The sequence below is a fragment of the Pyrgilauda ruficollis genome, unplaced genomic scaffold, assembly GCF_017590135.1.
Source record: "Pyrgilauda ruficollis isolate IOZ18807 unplaced genomic scaffold, ASM1759013v1 scaffold325, whole genome shotgun sequence".
Classification (NCBI taxonomy): Eukaryota; Metazoa; Chordata; class Aves; order Passeriformes; family Passeridae; genus Pyrgilauda; species Pyrgilauda ruficollis.
In genome coordinates this window covers 45,836-64,098 of record NW_024524656.1, presented here as the reverse complement: position 1 = coordinate 64,098, position 18,263 = coordinate 45,836, and the positions used below count along the sequence as shown (strand labels likewise).

General features: G+C 61.3%; 4 protein-coding genes across 5 annotated transcripts in view; all 4 read right to left on the bottom strand.

Annotated features, from left to right (window-relative positions):
- The window catches only part of MBD1 (methyl-CpG binding domain protein 1), a 7,646-nt gene extending 5,018 nt beyond the window's left edge, over positions 1–2,628 (bottom strand). The window contains exons 1-6 of the mRNA XM_041474512.1: positions 2,404–2,628; positions 1,865–1,979; positions 1,224–1,537; positions 890–975; positions 443–483; positions 187–336 (exon numbers count right to left, since the gene is read on the bottom strand). Of these exons, the coding sequence (XP_041330446.1) occupies positions 187–336; positions 443–483; positions 890–975; positions 1,224–1,537; positions 1,865–1,979; positions 2,404–2,513 (816 nt within the window). The 5' untranslated portion in view covers positions 2,514–2,628. The remainder of the gene's footprint in view (positions 1–186; positions 337–442; positions 484–889; positions 976–1,223; positions 1,538–1,864; positions 1,980–2,403) is intronic.
- Positions 2,629–2,636: 8 nt separating this feature from the next.
- CXXC1 (CXXC finger protein 1) lies at positions 2,637–13,184 on the bottom strand (the record flags this gene model as incomplete). Its single annotated transcript, XM_041474511.1, has 12 exons — positions 13,172–13,184; positions 12,131–12,234; positions 10,849–11,004; positions 8,892–8,918; positions 8,598–8,747; positions 7,531–7,638; positions 6,289–6,473; positions 5,302–5,509; positions 4,175–4,366; positions 3,541–3,609; positions 3,274–3,426; positions 2,637–2,876 (listed from the first exon to the last, which is right to left on the bottom strand). Coding segments are annotated over exons 1-12 (1,605 nt in total), but the record flags the coding sequence as incomplete, so codon positions are not given.
- LOC121357322 (bromodomain-containing protein DDB_G0280777-like) lies at positions 13,089–15,831 on the bottom strand. Of its 2 annotated transcripts, XM_041474499.1 has the most exons (10): positions 15,186–15,831; positions 14,983–15,057; positions 14,787–14,834; positions 14,512–14,566; positions 14,324–14,413; positions 14,160–14,223; positions 13,991–14,057; positions 13,652–13,706; positions 13,475–13,564; positions 13,089–13,367 (listed from the first exon to the last, which is right to left on the bottom strand). In XM_041474499.1, the coding sequence occupies exons 1-10, from the start codon at positions 15,550–15,552 to the stop codon at positions 13,313–13,315; spliced, it is 966 nt and encodes a 321-aa protein (XP_041330433.1). In that variant the 5' UTR covers positions 15,553–15,831; the 3' UTR covers positions 13,089–13,312. The 2 variants fall into 2 exon arrangements, with proteins under 2 accessions (XP_041330433.1, XP_041330432.1); XM_041474498.1 differs by having other exon boundaries at positions 13,991–14,223.
- A 1,148-nt stretch (positions 15,832–16,979) lies between these two features.
- LOC121357329 (vacuolar fusion protein MON1 homolog B-like) overlaps positions 16,980–18,263 on the bottom strand; it is a 3,583-nt gene continuing 2,299 nt past the window's right edge. The window contains exons 4-6 of the mRNA XM_041474510.1: positions 17,862–18,257; positions 17,620–17,767; positions 16,980–17,181 (exon numbers count right to left, since the gene is read on the bottom strand). Coding sequence (XP_041330444.1) covers positions 16,999–17,181; positions 17,620–17,767; positions 17,862–18,257 — 727 coding nt within the window. The 3' untranslated portion in view covers positions 16,980–16,998. The remainder of the gene's footprint in view (positions 17,182–17,619; positions 17,768–17,861; positions 18,258–18,263) is intronic.

The window sequence follows — 18,263 nt, the reverse complement described above, 5'->3', positions numbered from 1 at the left end:
GGGGGTGACAGTGACAAGGGGGTGCTGGTGACACTGGGGGGGTGCGGGTGACACCGAGGGGGGTGACAGTGACAAGGGGGTGCTGGTGGCACGAGGGGGATGCTGGTGATATTGAGGTGGGGTGACAGTGACAAGGGGGTGCTGGTGACACCGAGGGGGGTGACAGTGACAAGGGGGTGCCGGTACCTTCTTGACGATGCGCAGGCAGCGGCGCAGGAGGCACTTGGGGGTCCGGCCGGGCCCGGAGGGGCCCCCGGGGGGGTTGCGGGCGCAGGCGCTGCAGATCCCGCAGTCCTCGGGGATGCGACAGGCCTGGCACGTGCCACAGCCCACCCGCTGTGGGGAGGGGGTGTCAGGGCTCTGGGGGGGCTCCCCAAACTCCCTGAGGGATTGGGGGAATGCCCAAGGGCACCATTTGACCCCCCTGAGGGATCGGGGGTACCTTGTAGAATCGCTGCTCCCGGTTGAAGTCTCGTCTCTGGGCTGGGGGAGGTGGAGGAAGGGGGTCAGGGTCACCCCAACTTTTCTGGAATTCCCCCCTGACCCCCCTCCCAAGCTCCTTCAAGCTCCCTTCCTCTCCAGAATGGTCCGAAACAGGGAAAAGGAGGCAGGGGAGAATCAGGAAGAAGAAGGAGGAACAAGAAGTTCCAGAGGATTAAAATGATAATTACGAGGCTGAAGAAATTCAAGGAACGATGATGATGATGGAGAGGGAAAACCCCAGGGAATGAAGGACATGGAGAACAGGAAAATAAGGAAGAGAATAAAACAGAAAAAGCTCTGAGAGAGCTGAGGAAGGTGGGAGAAAGGCTGAGACAATGAGGAGCACGAAGAGGATGAGGAGGAGCATGAAGAGGATGAGGAGGAGGGCTCTGAGGCCGAAGCTCACCACGGCAGTCGGGGCAGAGCCAGCGGCAGCGGCGCTGGGGGGGCAGGGACACCCCCGGGAAGAGGCTCTGGCAGCCAGCACAAAGCCTGTGGAGGAGGGGGCAGCATTTTGGGGGGTGCCAGGGGGACCCCAACACCCCCACTGCCCCTGAGATCCCGCAACCCCCCTGAGGGAACCCCCCAAACTCCCCCCAGGGACCCCAATCCCTCCCTCCTGGGGTCACCCCCTGATCCTGAGACCCCCCTACCCACACCAAGAGCTCCAGGAGACCCCCACTCCCACACCTGGAGGACCCCACCACCCCCCATGGACCCCTGTCCCCTCCCCCACTCACGCCACCACCCCATCCTGGGGGGGCTCCAGGGGCGGCCGCTTCCGGGTCCTGCGATGGGGGGGCTCCAGTGAGGGCGTGGCCACGGCCGGAGAGGGCGTGGCCTCAACTGAAGGAGGTGTGGCCTGGAGAGTCAGAGGCGTGGCCTGGACAGGGATGGGCACGGCCTGAACTGATGAGGGTGGGGTCTTCTCGGTCTCAGCCCCGCCCACCTCCACCTCCACCTCCACTTCCACCTCCTCTTCCTCCTTTTTGAAGATTTCGAGGGGCTCTGGGAGGGGCTCGGTGGGCAGATGCCATTTGGGGCTCTTCCTGGCCTGAAAAGCAGAAAATGGGGGGGGGTCATAAAAACCCCTTGTGACCCTTCCCCCACTTCAAAACCCCCATTACTGCTCCTCCCAAATTTAAAGACCCCTTGTTATCCCCCCCCCCCCAAATTTAGGGTCACCTCAACCTCATTTCCCTCATTTTGAGGAGCCCCTTTTACCCCACCTCTTTATTCCACTCCCAATTCCATTCTTGTTATGGGGTTCCCCTCTCAGGAGAGCTCCAGGTTTCCCCCCCCCCCCCGCCCCGAGGTTTTTTGGGATTTTTGTGCCCCCATCGTGGTTTTTAGGGCCCCTCCCGGTTCCCATCCCCCTTACCCGGGTGGGGCCAGGTCGCTGCAGCCCCGATTTGAAGTCGAAGTTGCTGAGGTCGTGCCCGGGGCCCAGGAACCGCCGCAGCTCGATCTTACTGCGGAACTTCTGCCCTGTGGGGCTGCCGGGGAGTCGGGTCAGACGGGCCCCAAAATCCCCAGGAACGGCCCCAAAACCCCACAGGGACCGCTGAGCCCGGGGGAGCCCCCAAATGCCAAAGGGAGAATGGGAAAGGGGGAACAAACAGAGCTCAGGAGACCCCGAAACTCTCAAAAAGGATTCCCCAAGCCCCAAAACAGCCTGAAAAAATTGGAAGGGACTGGGAATATTTGGGGAAAGGGGCACGGAGGTGGCCCTGGGGAGATCCTGGAGGGGGAGATGGGAGAGGGGCTCTGAAATCCCGCAGGAAACACCACCGGGGGGTGGGGGGGAAGCCCTCAAATGGACACGGGATGGGGTCTAGGAGGGAGAAAGGGCAGAAACGGCCCCACCCGCAGTCCCGAGGGGGTGGGAGAGGGGTGCTGGGGGTTTTTGGGGAGGGGCACCTCCTGTAGTAGGTGTCGCTGCGGCCGCTGGTGGCCCCGGATTTCCGAAAAGCTTCGCGGCGCTGCCAGCCCGGGCCCAGCGCCGGGCACTCGGCCCAGCCCTCCGCCATCCTGCGGGGGGGCTGAGACCCCCGGGGAGGGGGTGGGGAGGGGGTCACGACCCGCCCCGAGAGCCCAAACACCGCCGGACCCCGCCCCCAAACACAGCCGGGCCGCGCCCCCTCCCCACGTGACTCCGTGGGGGACAGGGACAGTGTGGGGACAGCATGGGGACAGGGTGGGGACAGAGTGGGGACAGGGACACTGTCCTGCTCGAGCAGCTCATCCAGTTTGTACCACTGTGGGGACAGTGGGGATAGACACAGCGTGGGGACAAAGACAATGCAGGGACAGGAACAGTGTGGGGACAGGGACAGGGTGGGGACAGGGACAGTGACACTGTCCTGTTCAAACAGCTCATCCAGCTTGTACCACTGCGGGGACAGGGACAGCGTGGGGACAGGGACAGGAACAGTGTGGGGACAGGGTGGGGACAGCGTGAGGACAGGGACAGGGACACTGTCCTGCTCAAACAGCTTGTCAAGCTTGTACCACTGTGGGGGACAGGGACAGCATGGGGACAGCATGGGGACAGAGTGGGGAGAGGGACAGTGTGGGGACAGCGACAGGGACAGACCCTGTGGGGACAAGGGCAGTGCAGGGACAGGAACGGTGCAGGGACAAGAACAGTGTGGGGACAGGGACAGCATGGGGACAGTGTGGGGACAGGGACACTGTCCTGCTCAAACAGCTTGTACCACTGCAGGGGGACAGGGACAGCGACAGGGACACTTTGGGGACACTCTGGGGACACGGGGCGGTGGCACCCACCACGCGGACGCGCTCCAGGTCCACCTCGGCGCGGCGCAGCTTCTCCCAGCAGTAGTGGCGGTGGCACTTGCGCTTGGGGACGCGGCAGAAGTCCCCGGTCAGCTCGAAGACGTCGCGCACCAGCGGGCACCCGCACACCTCGTCCGCGGGCACCTGGGCGGGCACGGGGTCAGCAGGACACCCAGAGCCCCTCTGCCACCCCCACGGCCACCCTGGGGTCCTGGCAGTGTCCTGGGCGCTGCCCATGTCCTGTCCCCTCATGTCCACCCTGGGGTCCCAGGAGTGCTTGGGGCACAGATCCCCTAAATTCAACCTCAAAATCTCATTCTGGGCCCACTTTGGGGTCTCAAAACTGTCCCGGGCACTGCCCACGTCCTGTCCCCCTTGTGCCCACTTTGGGGTCCCAGGAGTGTCCTGGGCACTACCCCTGCCCCTTAAAGCCACCCTGTGCCCACCTTGGGGTCCCAGGAGTGTCCTGGGCACTGCCCCCACCCCCCAAAACCTCGCTCTGTGCCCACCTTGGGGTCCCAGGAGTGTCCTGGGCACTGCCCCCACCCCCCAAAACCTCGTTCCCAGCCCCTATAAAGCCCCTCTCCCTGAAATCCCACAGCCCCCCCAGCCCCCTAAAGTTCCTTCACAGGGTCCCCCCAGCCCCCTCGAACTGAGGAAAGGGATCCCCATGGCCACTGCAGGATCTGGGGAGGGTGCCCAGCCCCGGGGGCTCCCAAAGTTCCCCTAGAAGGATCCCCCAGAAGATCCCACAGGAGCCCAGAAAGTCCCATGGATGATCCCACAGATCCCAGGAACCCACGGGGGCCCATAGACTGCCATGGATGATCCCACAGATCCCATGGATGATCCCACAGGAGCCCAGAGTGCCATGGATAACCCCATGGATAACCCCACAGATGACCCCACAGATGATCCCAGAGACCCCAGGAACCCAGAGGTGCCCCCAGACCCCCCCAGATCCCAGGATCACCTTGGCGTAGCAGCGCTCCATGTGCCGCAGGGCCACCTTGGGGTTGATGGGGTGGCCACAGGACACGCAGAAGATCTGCAGGTCCGTGTCCTCGCTGTCCCCCTCCGTGCTCTGGGGGGACAGCGGGGTCAGGGGGTCCACAGGGGCACCCAGGGATTCGGGGGACACAAGGTTAGGGGGCTCCAGGGGCACCCAGATGCTCCAGGGAGGGGTTTGGGGGGACACAGGACAAGGTTCAGGAGGGACTCAGAAATTTGGGGGATGCCCAGGGGCTCAGGGGGGACCAGAATGGGTGGAATTAAAGGGTTGGGGGCATCCAGGATGGACCCAGGGATTTTGGAGGGGATCCAGGGAAAGGCAGTGAAGGGGGCATCGATGGTTTGGGGGCACCCAGGAGTCCATGAAGGATCAGGAGGGATCTCAAGAGGAACCCAGAACTGGGATAATTAAAGGGTTTTTGGGGTCCCCAGCCCTCCAGGAGCTGCATGTGGGTACCAGAGGAGCAGAGGGGTTCAAGAGGAACCCAGAATGGGGAAAAAGATTTGGGGGCACCCAAGTGTCCATGAAGGACCAAGGGAGATCTCAAGAGGGACCCAAAACAGGGAGAATTAAAGGGTTTGGGGGGACCCAGGAGTCCATGTAGGCCCAAGGGGGATCTCAAGAGGGACCCAAAACAGGGAGAATTAAAGGGTTTGGGGGGACCCAGGTGTCCATGTAGGCCCAAGGGGGATCTCAAGAGGGACCCAAAACAGGGAGAATGAAAGGGTTTGGGGGGACCCAGGAGTCCATGTAGGCCCAAGGGGGATCTCAAGAGGGACCCAAAACAGGGAGAATGAAAGGGTTTTTGGGGTCCCCAGCCCTCTGCGAGCCCTGGGCCAAGGGGGATCTCAAGAGGGACCCAAAACAGGGAGAATAGAATGAAAGGGTTTGGGGGGGACCCAGGAGTCCATGTAGGCCCAAGGGAGATCTCAAGAGGGACCCAAAACAGGGAGAATGAAAGGGTTTTTGGGGTCCCCAGCCCTCTGCGAGCCCTGGGGGGTGCCCACCTCCTCGTCCTCGCGGGGCGGGTGCCCCTTGGCGCGGGCGATGAGCCCCTCGAGCTCGTGGAAGCGCCGCTCCATCTCCTGCAGCCGCAGCCGCGCCTGGTGCTGCTCGCGCCGGATGCGCTCCAGCAGCCGCTTGCCGTGCTCCTCCGCCACGCACGGGCTCTGCTGCCACTGCTGGATCCGCTGCGGCAGGATCTCGTAGATCCGGCTGGCATCGGGGGGAGGAGAGGGTTAATGGGGGCTGCAGGATCCACTGCTGGATCCACTGTGGCAGGATCTCGTAGATCCGGCTGGCATCGGGGGGAGGAGAGGGTTAATGGGGGCTGCAGGATCCCAGGGATCTACTGAGGCAGGATCTCATAGATCCACCTGGGATCGGGGAAGAAAGGGTTAATGGCAGCCCTGAGATCCCTGGGATCCACTGAGGCAGGATCTCATAGATCCGGCTGGCATAGGGGACGAAAGGGTTAATGGGGGCTTCAGGATCCCTGGGATCCACTGAGGCAGGATCTTGTAGATCTGGCTGGGATCGGGGTGAGGAAAGGGTTAATGGGGACTGCAGGATCACTGTGGCAGGACCTGTTTATGTAACTGGTTTATACTGGTTCTAGATGGGTTTACACTGGTCTGTATCAGTCTGCACCATTGTGTACTGGTTTATACTGGCCTATACTGGTTGGTACCGTTCTGTACTGGTTTATACTGGTCTATACTGGTTTGCACCAGTCTGTACTGATAATTATTGGTTTATACTGGTCTGTGTTGTTCCATACTGGTTTATACTGGTCTGTGCCATTCTATACTGGCTTATACTGGCCTATACCAGCCTCTAACATTCTGTACTGGTCCACAGCAGTCAGCACTGTTCTGTACTGGTTTATACTGGTCTATACCAGCCTGTACTGTTCTGTACCAGTTTATACCAGTCCATACCGGTCTGTCCCGTCCCGCACTGGTTTATACTGGTCCGTACTGGTGGGTACTCACTTGGCAGCCAGTTTGATGCCGCAGGCCTCGCTGCAGTACTTGGAGGGCGGGCGCGCGGGGCGGGTGCAGCCGGGGCCCAGGCACTGCCCCAGCCCCGCGGGGTCGCGGGCGTCGGCGCGCTCGGGGTGCCCGCGGCGCTCGCGGTGCCGCGCCCGCTGCCGGTGCCGCTTGTAGCGCTCCTCCTTCTGCACCAGGAACCTCCAGTTAGCACCAGTAACCTCCTAGTCACCACCCAGTAACCTCCCAGTAACCACCACTCATAGCCCAGCGCTCGCGGTGTCGTGCCCGCTGCCGGTGCCGCTTGTACCAGTTAGCACCAGTGAGAACCAGTAACCACCCAGTAACCACCCAGTAACCTCCCAGTAACCTCCCAGTAACCACCACTCATAGCCCAGCGCTCGCGGTGTCGTGCCCGCTGCCGGTGCCGCTTGTAGCGCTCCTCCTTCTGCACCAGTTAGCACCAGTAACCTCTCAGTCACCACCCAGTAATCACCCAGAAATCACTCAGTCACCACCACTCATAGACCAGTAACCTCCCAGTAACCACAACTCATAGCCCAGCACTGCCAGTGCCGTGCCCGCTGCCAGTGCCGCTTGTAGTGCTCCTCCTTCTGCACCAGGAACCTCCAGTCAGCACCAGTAACCTCCCAGTAACCTCCTAGTCACCACCCAGTAACCTCCCAGTAACCACCACTCATAGTCCAGCACTGCCAGTGCCTCGCCCACTGCCGGTGCTGCTTGTAGTGCTCCTCCTTCTGCACCAGTTAGAACCAGTTAGCACCAGGAACCTCCCAGTAATCACCCAGTAACCACCACTCATAAACCAGTAACCTCCCATTAACCACCACTCATAGCCCAGCGCTGCCAGTGCTGCTTTTAGTGCTCATCCTTCTGCACCAGTAATCACCAGTTAGCACCAGTTACCTCCCAGTAACCTCCCAGTCACCGCAACTCACAGGCCAGCACCGCCAGTGCCGTGCCCGCTGCCGGTGCCACTTGTACCGCTCCTCCTTCCACACCAGTTAGCACCAGTCACCACCCAGAACCCTCCCAGTACCTCCCAGCAGCTCCCAGTGCTCATTCCGCCACTCCTCCTTCCACACCAGTGAGCACCAGTAACCACCTGTCACCACCCAGTAACCACCACTCGTAACCCAGCAACCACCCAGAGCCCTCCCAGTGACCCATGGAACCTCCCAGTAACCCCCAGTATCTCTCCCAGTATCTCCCAGTGGCCCTCACCTTCTTGTCGGATTTCTTCTCGCGGCGTTTGACGTGTTTGACCTTCACGGCGCGTTTGCGCAGGACGGGGTCCAGGAACGGCGCGTCCTCGGCGTCGCTGAGCCAGGGCTGGCAGGACCAGGGACACACGGGGACACATGGGGACACGTGGGGGACATGTGGGGTGACGCCCCCGATGCGCCTCAGAGCATAGCCCGTGAAGGGACACGAGGGGACAACGTGGCCTGAGGTGCCTCAGGCGTGTGGCTCGGTGTGGGGACGTGCCAGGACACGCTGGGGACATGCAGGGACACGCCTGACAAGCCTCAGAGTGCCATGGGGACATGTCCTGATGTGCCAGGACATGCTGGGGACATTTGGGGACACGTCTCAGGGCACAGCCCCCGTGGGGACATTTGGGGACATGCCCGGACAGGGACCAAGGACGTGTCCTGATATACCTGGAGCTCACCTTGACACACAAAACCACCTGTGAACAGCCTAAAACCAGGCCTAAACACACTAAACCAGGCCTAAACACACTAAACCAGGCCCTGATGTGCAAAAACCTCATTCAAATCTGCTCCTGTGCTATTTGGAGGGGTATTTGGGGTGCCTGGTGGGTTTTGGGGTGCCCAGGGGGGCAGTTCTGGGGTCCTGAGGAGGTATTTGGGGTGCCTGGAGGGCAGTTTTGGGGTCCTGGGGGCAGTTTTGGGGTCCCGGGGCAGTTCTTGGCATGCCAAGGGGGCAGTTTTGGGGTCTCAGGAGGGGCAGTTTTCAAGTCCCAAGGCGACAGTTCTGGGGTCCTGGGGCAGTTCTGGGGTGCCGGGGAGGTCAGCTTTGGGGTCCCAGGGCAGTTACGGGGTGCCAGGGGGCAGTTTTGGGGTCCCAGGGCAGTTTTGGGGGCCCGGAGGGGCAGTTTTGGGGGCCCGGAGGGGCAGTTTTTGGGGTCCCGGGGGGGGGGCAGGTTTGGGGTCCCAGGGCAGTTTTGGGGTCCCAGGGCAGTTTTGGGGGCCCGGAGGGGCAGTTTTGGGGTCCCGGGGGGGGCAGTTTTTGGGGTCCCGGGGGGGCAGTTTTTGGGGGCTCACCAGGCCGTGCTCGTCGAAGGCGCCGGCGCAGAGCTCCTGGTAGAGCCGGGGGTCGAGGGGCAGCTCCTCATCCGAGAGGCTCTCGGGGGGCCCCGGCCCCCCCAGCTGCGCCTTCAGCAGCTCCAGGTCCCCCTCGCGCCCCCGAGCCAGCTGGGGGTGGGGTCAGCACCGCCAGGGACCCCCGGGCCCCCCCCATGGCACCACGCCCTTCTGACGGGGATGGGGGGTGTCTGGGGTCCCCCTTTCCCCTCCCCCTCCCCTCCATCCCCTCCCCCCAGGGCCCCAGGGACTCACCGAGGTGGGGAAGTACTTGTAGGACTCCTGTGGGGACATGGAGGGGACACATCAGGGACAGGGCGGTGACACAGGGACACGGGACATGGGGACACAGGGACACGGGATGTGGAGACACAGGGACATGGGGACAAGGACATGGGGACATGGGACAGTTAGGAACGCAAAACACCTTGGAGACGTGTCAGGGACACGGGACATGGGGACACAGGGACATAGAGACTCAGGACAAGGGGACACAGGGACACAAGACATGGTGGCACAGGGACATGGGACAGTTAGGAACGCAAAACATCTTGGAGACGTGTCAGGGACACGGGACAGGGTGACACAGACACAGGGACACACAGGGGCATGGGACACTTGGGGACACAAGACATGTTGGGGACACGCTGACAGAGTGACACACAGACACGGGACGTCAGGACATAGTGAGACAGGGTGACACGGGGACATGGGACACTTGGGGACACTGTGAGACAGTGACACACAGACAGGGGAACACAAGGACAGGGGACACTTGGGGACACTGTGAGACAGTGACACACAGACAGGGGAACACAAGGACATGGGACACTTGGGGACACTGTGAGACAGTGACACACAGACATGGGAACACAAGGACAGAAGACACTTGGGGACACTGTGAGACAGTGACACACAGACACGGGAACACAAGTACAGGGGCACTTGGGGACACTGTGAGACAGTGACACACAGACACGGGAACACAAGGACAGGGGACACTTGGGGACACTGTGAGACAGTGACACACAGACACGGGAACACAAGGACATGGGACACTTGGGGACACAAGACACCTTGGGCAAACATCAGGGTGACACAGGGACACACGCAGCAGCTCGCTGGGGACACAAAACACGTGAGGAAGGGGGGACACAGGGACATGCCAGAAAAGTGACACATCAGGGACACAGCACAAGGTGACAAAGACACACGAGGACATGGCGAGACAATGACAAACGATGTGTCACAACATGAGACATGGTGACCAAGGGGCACGGGACACGGTGACAGAGGGACACAGGGACAAGATGAAACGCTAACAGGAGACACAGTGACAGAGGGACATGGGACAGGGTGACAAAGGGACACGAGGTGGTGACAGAGACTACATGACAGGAACACAGCCACACTGGGGACACACTGGGGACACACTGGGGACAGTGGTCATGCTGTCACTTTGCAGCAAGGCACCACACTGTCCTTGGGTGGAGGGCAAGCACAAACAAGACAGACAATCTGTGGAAAGACTGTGGAGTCTTCACCTACTTTCAAAGAGACAAAATTTCTAAGAAAATATCATCATTTTTTCACAGTGGCTCACCACCTCTATGCTTTTCATTAAAAATCACTGAAAACAGTCCTGCAAACAGCCCAGCTTAAAGCATCCATCCCTGCAGAGGACAGCAACAGCTGTGGAACAGCACACAGCCATGCCATACAGAAAGAGTTTACCACAGCAACAAAAATACTGTATCTAATCCAAACTGTGAGGGAACTGAGATAGGGAAATCATTATCCTTTGTGGAGCCCCCAAAGCCCCCCACGCCCTCCCAGAGCCCCCCGCCCCTCTCACCGCGGCACTGCCGGCAGTACCACTCGCGGATGGCCTTGGCCATGCGCTCGGTGATGTTGATGCAGTCCCCATGGAACCACTCGTTGCAGTTGTCACAGCCGCTGTGGGACGGGGGTGACACCGGGACCCTCAGCCGGGCACCCCCAAAGCCCCCCCCAAGAGGACCTGAACCCCCTCCCCACTTCAAGGGACCCCCTTCAACACCCCCAGATACACTGGGGACACACCAAGGCCACCCCAATGCCCCCAGCACTGAGGCCACGCCACACGGGGGACACACCCCACTCCCAACACACACCAAGGACACGTTGGGGACACACTGGGGACACGCTGGGGACACGCCAGGTGCCCGCTCACCCGCGCCCGCAGCTGGCACTGCCGCAGCCGGCACTTCTGGCGGATCTTGTTGGGGCCCCCAAATTTCTTCATGTCCCGGCAGAAGTCGCACTGCCCGCAGTCCTCGGGGCGCCGGCACGCCTCGCACTCGCCACACATGCGGGCCGAGCGCTTGATCTGGGGGCAGACACCCCAAAACCAGGGTCAGGCACCCCGAAAATGGGGTCAGGCACCCCAAAAATGGGGTCAGGCACCCCAAAAATGGGGTCAAGCACCTCAAATCCCACCAGGGACACCCCTGCCTCGCACTCGCCGCACAGGCGGGCTGAGCGCTTGATCTGGGGGCAGACACCCCGAAAACGGAGTCAGGCACCCCGAAAATGGGATCAGGCACAACAAAAATGGGGTCAGGCACCCCGAAAATGGGGTCAGGCACCCCAAAAATGGGGTCAAGCACCTCAAATCCCACCAGGGACACCCCTGCCTCGCACTCACCGCACATGCGGGCCGAGCGCTTGATCTGGGGGCAGACACCCCGAAAACGGAGTCAGGCACCCCGAAAATGGGATCAGGCACAACAAAAATGGGGTCAGGCACCCCAAAAATGGGGTCAGGCACACCAGATCTGGGATCGGGCACACCAAAAACGGGGTCAGGCACCCCGAAAATGGGATCAGGCTCAACAAAAATGGGGTCAGGCACACCAAAAATGGGGTCAAGCACCTCAAATCCCACCAGGGACACCCCTGCCTCGCACTCACCGCACAGGCGGGCTGAGCGCTTGATCTGGGGTCAGGTACCCCAAAAACGGGGTCAGGCACCCCCAAAACCACCAGGGACACCTCAAATCCCACCAGGGACACCCCTGCCTGGCAATCGCTGCACATGTGGGCCGAGCACTTGATCTGGGGTCAAGGCACCCCGAAAATGGGGTCAGGCACCCCAGAAACAAAAACACCAGGGACACCCCAAATCCCACCACGGATATCCCAAATCCCACTGGGGAAACCCCCACCTTGCACTCCCCAAATGCAGGTTGAGTGCTAGATCTAGAGTCAGACACCCCAAAAACGGGGTCAGACACCCCAAGAAAGACCCAGGGACACCACAAAACCCAAGCTGGGAGGGATTCCAGACACTCGGAGATCGGGGTCCCCCAGATCTCCCCCAAAGCATCCCCCAGCCCCCTGGTGCCCCCCAAATCCCTCATCACAAGGTATTCAAGCACCTCCCAGCCTCCCCCCAGAATTGGGGTCTTCCCCTTTGTGGGGTCCCCACCCCCTGACCCCCCACCAGAGCCCACCTTGGCAGCCCGGCCCTGCTCCAGCTCCTGCCCCTTGGTCCCCTCGTGCTCCTTCTCCCGCCACTTCTTGTGCCGGTACCGGATCTCCAGGGACGGGTCCTTCTCTGGGGAGGGGGGGTCACAGAGGGGTCAGGGGGTCCATCACCGGGGACACCCCAAAAACGGGGTCAGGCACCCCAAAAACGGGGTAGGCACCCCAAATCCCACCAGGGACACCCCAAATCCCACCAGGGACACCCCCGCCTTACATTCTCTGCGCACGTGGGCTGAGCATTTGATCTGAGGTCAGACACCCCAAAAATGGGGCCAGGCACTCCAAAAACCACCCAGACACCCCCCCGAAAAACTACCCAGTCCTCAGGTGTCCCTGGAACCCCCCAGATCAGCCCTCTGCCCCTCTCGCTGCAGCCCAACACTCCCAGATTGCCCCCCAAAGCCCCTCAAAGCCCCCAGCCCCTCTCACTGTGACACTGCCGCTCCCAAATGGCCCCCCAGAGCCCCTCAAAGCCCCCTGGAGCCCCTCAAAACCCTCCCAGAGTCCCCACAGAGCCCCCAGCCCCTCTCACTGTGGCACTGCCGCTGCCAAATGGCCCAACATGGGGGACATCAGGGATGCGAGGGGACATTGTGGGGCACATGGAGACCTGGGGGGACATGGGGGACATTGGGAAAAATGGGGACATGAGGGGACATGGGGGACATTGGGGACTTGAGGGGACATGGGGGACATTGGAGGGGAACTGGGGACATGGAGGACACTGGAGACATGAGGGGACATGGGGGACATTGTGGGACACATGGGGACATGGGGGACATTAAGGAAAATGGGGACATGAGGGGACATGGGGGACATTGGAGGACATTGGAGGGGAACTGGGGACATGGAGGACACTGGAGACATGAGGGGACATGGGGGACATTGTGGGACACATGGGGACATGGGGGACATTAAGGAAAATGGGGACATGAGGGACAATTGGGGAATATGGGGAGGATGGGGGAACTTGAGAGGACTGGGGGATACGGGGGAGCCTTGGGGACCTGAGGGGGACATGGCGGGTAGGACAATGGGGAATGGGGGACATGAGAACATGGCAGGACACAGGTGGCCCGCAGGTAACACACAGAGGTGTCACACAGGTGCCACAGGTGTCCCATGGGGTGTGTCCATCTCGTCCCCTGTCACTCTGGGAGAGCCTCCTGGGGGCGCTGCAGCTGCTGCAGCTCCTCTGCCAACCTGGGGGCGGGGCCAGAGAGGGGGTGGGGGTGGAGGTGGGTGGGGCCTTGAGGGGCCCAGGTGACAGGGCAACACCTGTCCCACACCTGTCCCCAGGGGTCACACACCTGTCACAGCGCTGCAGGCTCAGCTGCTGCCGGCCCAGCTCCACCTCCAGCTGTTGCCCCGCCCCCTCCTGCTCCTGCTGCACCAATCGCCTGCAAGAATGGGGGTAAAGGGGGTGGGGACAGACCTGAGTGGGCAGGGCCACACGTGAGGGGGCGGGGCCAGAGGTGGGCACTCACCTGAGCACAGGTGCCTCTGGACCCAGCTGCTCCTCGGCGTCCATCACACGGCGCTCTGGGCAAGGGGGGGACACTGGTCAGCCCAAGAGGACACACCCGGGTTTGGGGGCGCTCAGGTGTTCAGGGGGGGTCACTCAGGGGCTTGTGGGAGAGGGGTTCAGGTGGCCCAGGGTCAGTCAGGAGCTCAGGAGGTCACTCAGGTGTTGGCAGAGGTCACTGAGGTGTCCGAGGGCGTCCCTCAGGTGCTCAGAGGTGTCACGGGGGGTCATTCAGGTGTCAGCAGTGACACTCAGGTGCTCGAAGGGGTCCTGGGGGGTCACTCAGGTGTCAGGGGCTCACCCCAGCTCAGCCACTTCTCCTCCATCTTCTCCAGCTGCACCAGTTCAGCCTCCAGGTGGGCTGGAGCCTGTGGGGGGACAGGGGGAAGGGGGTGATGCCAGGGTGTGCCAGGGCACCCAGGTGTGTGAGGGACCCCCAGGTGTGCGAGGGACCCCAGCCCGGGGCTCACGTGTGTGACACGCAGCTGCTTGAGCTCCTCCATGATGGCCTCGAGCTGCTGGCAGTGCTGCCACCTGGGGTGAGGGGACACAGGGGTGACACACGACCTGTGTGGGTCACCTGGTCCCACCCCCAGCCCCACCTGCATCCCTCAGGCTGTGTCCCCAGCCCCACCTGTGCCCCCGGCGCAGGTTTTGCAGCTCCTCCCACTGCTGCTTTGTCCCTTCCAGGTCCTGCTGCTTCTCCAGGCAGAGCCCGCAGCGCCTGCAGGGGGGTCAGGGGCCACCAGGTGTGTTTGGGAAGGGTCAGAGGTCACGTGGGCACAGGTGAGGTTGAGGAGGGTCACAAGTGTCCCCACTCACCTCTGACCTTTGGCATCCACCTCCTTCCCTTGCAGCTGCGCTCTCTGCAGTGACTGTGTCACGGCCAGGGGGGTCACAGGGGGTCACAGGGGTCAAGGTCAGGGGGATCAGGGGGGTCACAGGGGCCAAGGGGGTCCCTCTGTGTAGGGGGTCCCACCCCCTCTGGGTGGCCACAAGGGTCAGGGAATCATGGGGGTCAAGGGGGTCAGAGGTTCAGGGGGCATCAGGGGAGGTTTTGGGGGGGCCCCAAAGAGCCAAGGACCTCCCGGGCTCACCCTGCACCTGCTGCCAGGACCTCTCCAGTGCCTCCTTATGCTGCTCCACTGTGGGGAGGGGGAAATAAGCTCAGAGCCCCCACAAACCCCTCAGGGTCCCTACACACCACCCAAGGACCCCACAGACCCCTCTGTGTGTCCCCGGCCCTCTCAGTGTCCCCTCCAGCCCTCTCATTGTCCCCCCCAGGTGACTCACGCTGCTCCAGGTGCTGGCGCAACCCCTCACTGCAGTCTTGTGCCTTCACCAGCTCCTGTGTCGTGGCCTCACGGACTGTGGGACACAGTGGGAGGAACAGAGGGACACGTGGGACACGGGGGGACGTGGCAGGCACACGAGGGAGCATAGGAGGACAGGTGGGACGTGGGAACATGGGGGAACACAGGAGTCCTCACACTCACCTTTCTGCAGGCTGTGCACCTGCCTCAGCAGCACCTCCAGCTGTGGGATCCCCCCAGGGGGACCTGAGGGGGGAACTGGGCAGGACACAGGGACACTGCCTCTCCTGGGGACACCTGAGACCACCTTGTCCCTGGGGAGAGGGGACACTGGGACACATGGTGGTCTTGGGGGGTCTTGGCCGTAGAGCCCCTCACTGCGTGGGTCCAGGTCCATCACTGCAGCCTGGAGGGACACAGTGGGGACACAGGGGTACATGGGGGGGACACAGGGGATGATGATGGTGGGCACTGGCTTGTCCCTTCCTGTCGCCTTTGTCATCCTCTTCATTCCCCTTTTTCCATCCTCTTCCCCTTTTCCCATCCTCATCCCCTTTTTCCACCCTCAGCCCTGCATTTTCTGTCACGTTTCACCATTTCCTCCCTCCTTATCTTTTTTCTCCAGGGTTTCTCCCATTTCTGTCACCTCCTTCCTCCAGTTCCTGCCACCTCTGTCCCTTCCATTTCTGTCCCTCATTTCCCTCTCCAGTCCTTTCCCCTCTTGCTCCATTTTCTGTCACCAACACCCTCTTTCCAGTCCCCTTTTCACACTTTTTTGTCTTATGTCCTTACACTTTGTCCCTTTTCACCCTAATTTCCCCTCACCTTCTTTCTGCAGCTTTCTCAGCTCCTCTCCTTCCCATTCTCTCAGGTTTTCCCCCCTTCTTCCCCTCACGTTTTCCCGCTCTTTTCCCCTCACAGTTTCCCGCTCTTTTCCCCTCACGTTTTCCCGCTCTTTCCCCCTCATGTTTTCCCGCCCTTTCCCACTCACATTTTCCTGCTTTTTTCCCTAATTTTTCCCACCCTTACCCCTCATGTTTTCCTGCCTTTCACCCCTTGTTTTCACGCCATTTCCCTTCAATTTTCCCACCTTTTCGCCTCGCATTTCCCCACCTTTTTCCCCTCACATTTTCCCACCCTTTTAGTCTCACATTTTTCCACCTTTCCCCCTCACATCTTCCCACCATTTTCCATCCATTCTTTGCCCTAATTTTTGTCCCTTTTTCCAGCTGTTTCTGTCCCTTCCTGATGTCATTTTCTGTCCCCTTTTCACCCCCAATCTGTCATTTCTTTCATCATATCCTCTTCCCTCTTTTCTGCTCCCTTTCCTGTCTATTTATGCCCTCCATTTCTTGTCACCTCTTCCAGCCTTTCCTGTCACATTTTCCCACTGTTTCCTCACATGTTTTCCCACTGATTTCTGTCCCCTCATCCCTCTCTTTTCTGCCCCATTTTCCCTCTTTTCTATCTGCTCTTACCCACCTTTTCTTTCAGGTTTTCTCCCCGTTTTCCCTCCTGCATTCCTGTCATTTTTGGTTCCCTTTTCCCCCTTCTCTGCCGCTGTTCTCATCTCCTTTCACCCCTTCCATCATCCCATCAACTCTCAGGCCGTGTCACTCCATCCCCTCACCCCTCAGGATGTCCCTGCCATTCCCTCACCCCTCAGGCTGTGTCTCCTCATCCCCCCAGGCCGTGTCCCCTTATCCCCTCACCTTCAGGCCGTGTCCTTGCCATCCCCTCACCCCTCAGGATGTCCCCCTGTCCCCTCACCCTCAAGCCATGTCCCCCCATTCCCTCACCCTCAGGCCATGTCCCCCCCATCCCCTCACCCCTCAGGCTGTGTCCCCACATTCCCTGTCCCCTCACCCCTCAGGCCATGTCCCCTGTCCCCTCACCCCTCAGGATGTCCCCCTGTCCCCTCACCCCTGAGGCCGTGTCCCCTGACCCCTCAGTCTCCCCGGACTCAGGACTCTCCCCGGGGTCTCAGTGTTTATTGTCAGCCCTCGGGCTCAGGCCCCTCGGGGCGCGCGGGCGCGGCGCAGAACGGTGCCGGGTAGCGGATGAACAGCCAGTCCTCCTCCTTCTTGAGCCAGCGCAGCAGCTTGGTCAGCACGGCGATGGCGCCCGCCTTCGTCACCAGCGGGCTGAAGCAGCTGTACAGCTCGAACTTGCTGGTCACCTGTGGGAATCCATGCCTGTTACCTGTGGGATCTACTGATGGCACTGCCAGTGAAAATCCTGTTACCTGTGGGATCTACTGATGGCACTGCCAGCGAAAATGCTGATAACTGTGGGATCTACTGATGGCACTGCCAGTGAAAATCCTGTTAACTATGGGTTCTACTGATGGCACTGCCAGTGAAAATCCTGTTAATTGTGGAGTTTACTGACAGCACTGCCAGTGAAAATCCCTTTAATTGTGGGATTTACTGACAGCATCTCCAGTGAGCATCCTGTTAACTGCGCGATCTACTGACACCGAGCATCCTGTTAACTGCAGGATCTACCGACAGCACACCAGCCAGCGACCCCCACTAACTCTGGAATCTTCCCAGGACAGCACAAACAGGTGCTGCTGGCTCTGGGCCCTGCTGACGGCTCCTTCCCCGCGGCTCACCCAGGCCAGCAGCGTTTCCTTCTCAGCCACGTGGTAGAGCAGGCGCAGGGGCCGGTGCGGGCTGTGCACGCGGCTGTGCAGGTAGTGGTACAGGTCGAAGAGCCGGTGCTGCTCCTCCTCGCTGGTGTAGGGCTCCTCCAGCTCGGGGCTGCGGCCAGTGAGGGAGGGGGAACAAAAGCGTCAGGTGAAGGTCAGGGACACACCCACCCCCCAATTCTGGCGTGTCCCCCCCATCCCCGCACCTGGTGAACTGCGGCAGCTGCTGCATCTCCTCCGGCCCCTCCAAGGGCTTGTAGAGGAAGTGCCGGAGCTCGGGGGCGCCGGGGCGAGAGGGGCCGTACCCCGCTCCCCCTCGCACGGCCGCCGCCAGCTCGGCCAGCCAGCCCTGCGCCCGCAGCGTGTCCTCCAGCTGCCGCCGGCACGCAGCCGCCGCGTAGAATCCCTCTCGCTCCGTGGACAGCAGGATCAGCGTCACGCCCTCCTCCTCCTCCTCCTCGCCCAGCCGCGCCGCGTACGCGTAGAAATACCCGTCGGGGTTGAAACGTGGCAAGCACACGGGGGTCCACACCTCGCCCGCCCCCGCGCCCGCCCCGCCGCCCAGCAGGTTGAGCAGCAGGTGGAGGTCGCTGGCGCAGAGCCGCCCG

What these genes read in the sequence shown, in the direction of transcription:
- LOC121357322 (XM_041474498.1), bottom strand. Translation starts at nt 15,552, where the DNA reads ATGAGGATGGGAAAAGGGGAAGAGGATGGAAAAAGGGGAATGAAGAGG. An exon ending in GTGGATGCCAAAGGTCAGAG is followed by an intron (nt 14,414 to 14,511) that starts GTGAGTGGGGAC and finishes ACCCCCCTGCAG; the next exon opens with GCGCTGCGGGCTCTGCCTGG. An exon ending in AGCCTGCAGCGCTGTGACAG is followed by an intron (nt 13,368 to 13,474) that starts GTGTGTGACCCC and finishes CCCCGCCCCCAG; the next exon opens with GTTGGCAGAGGAGCTGCAGC.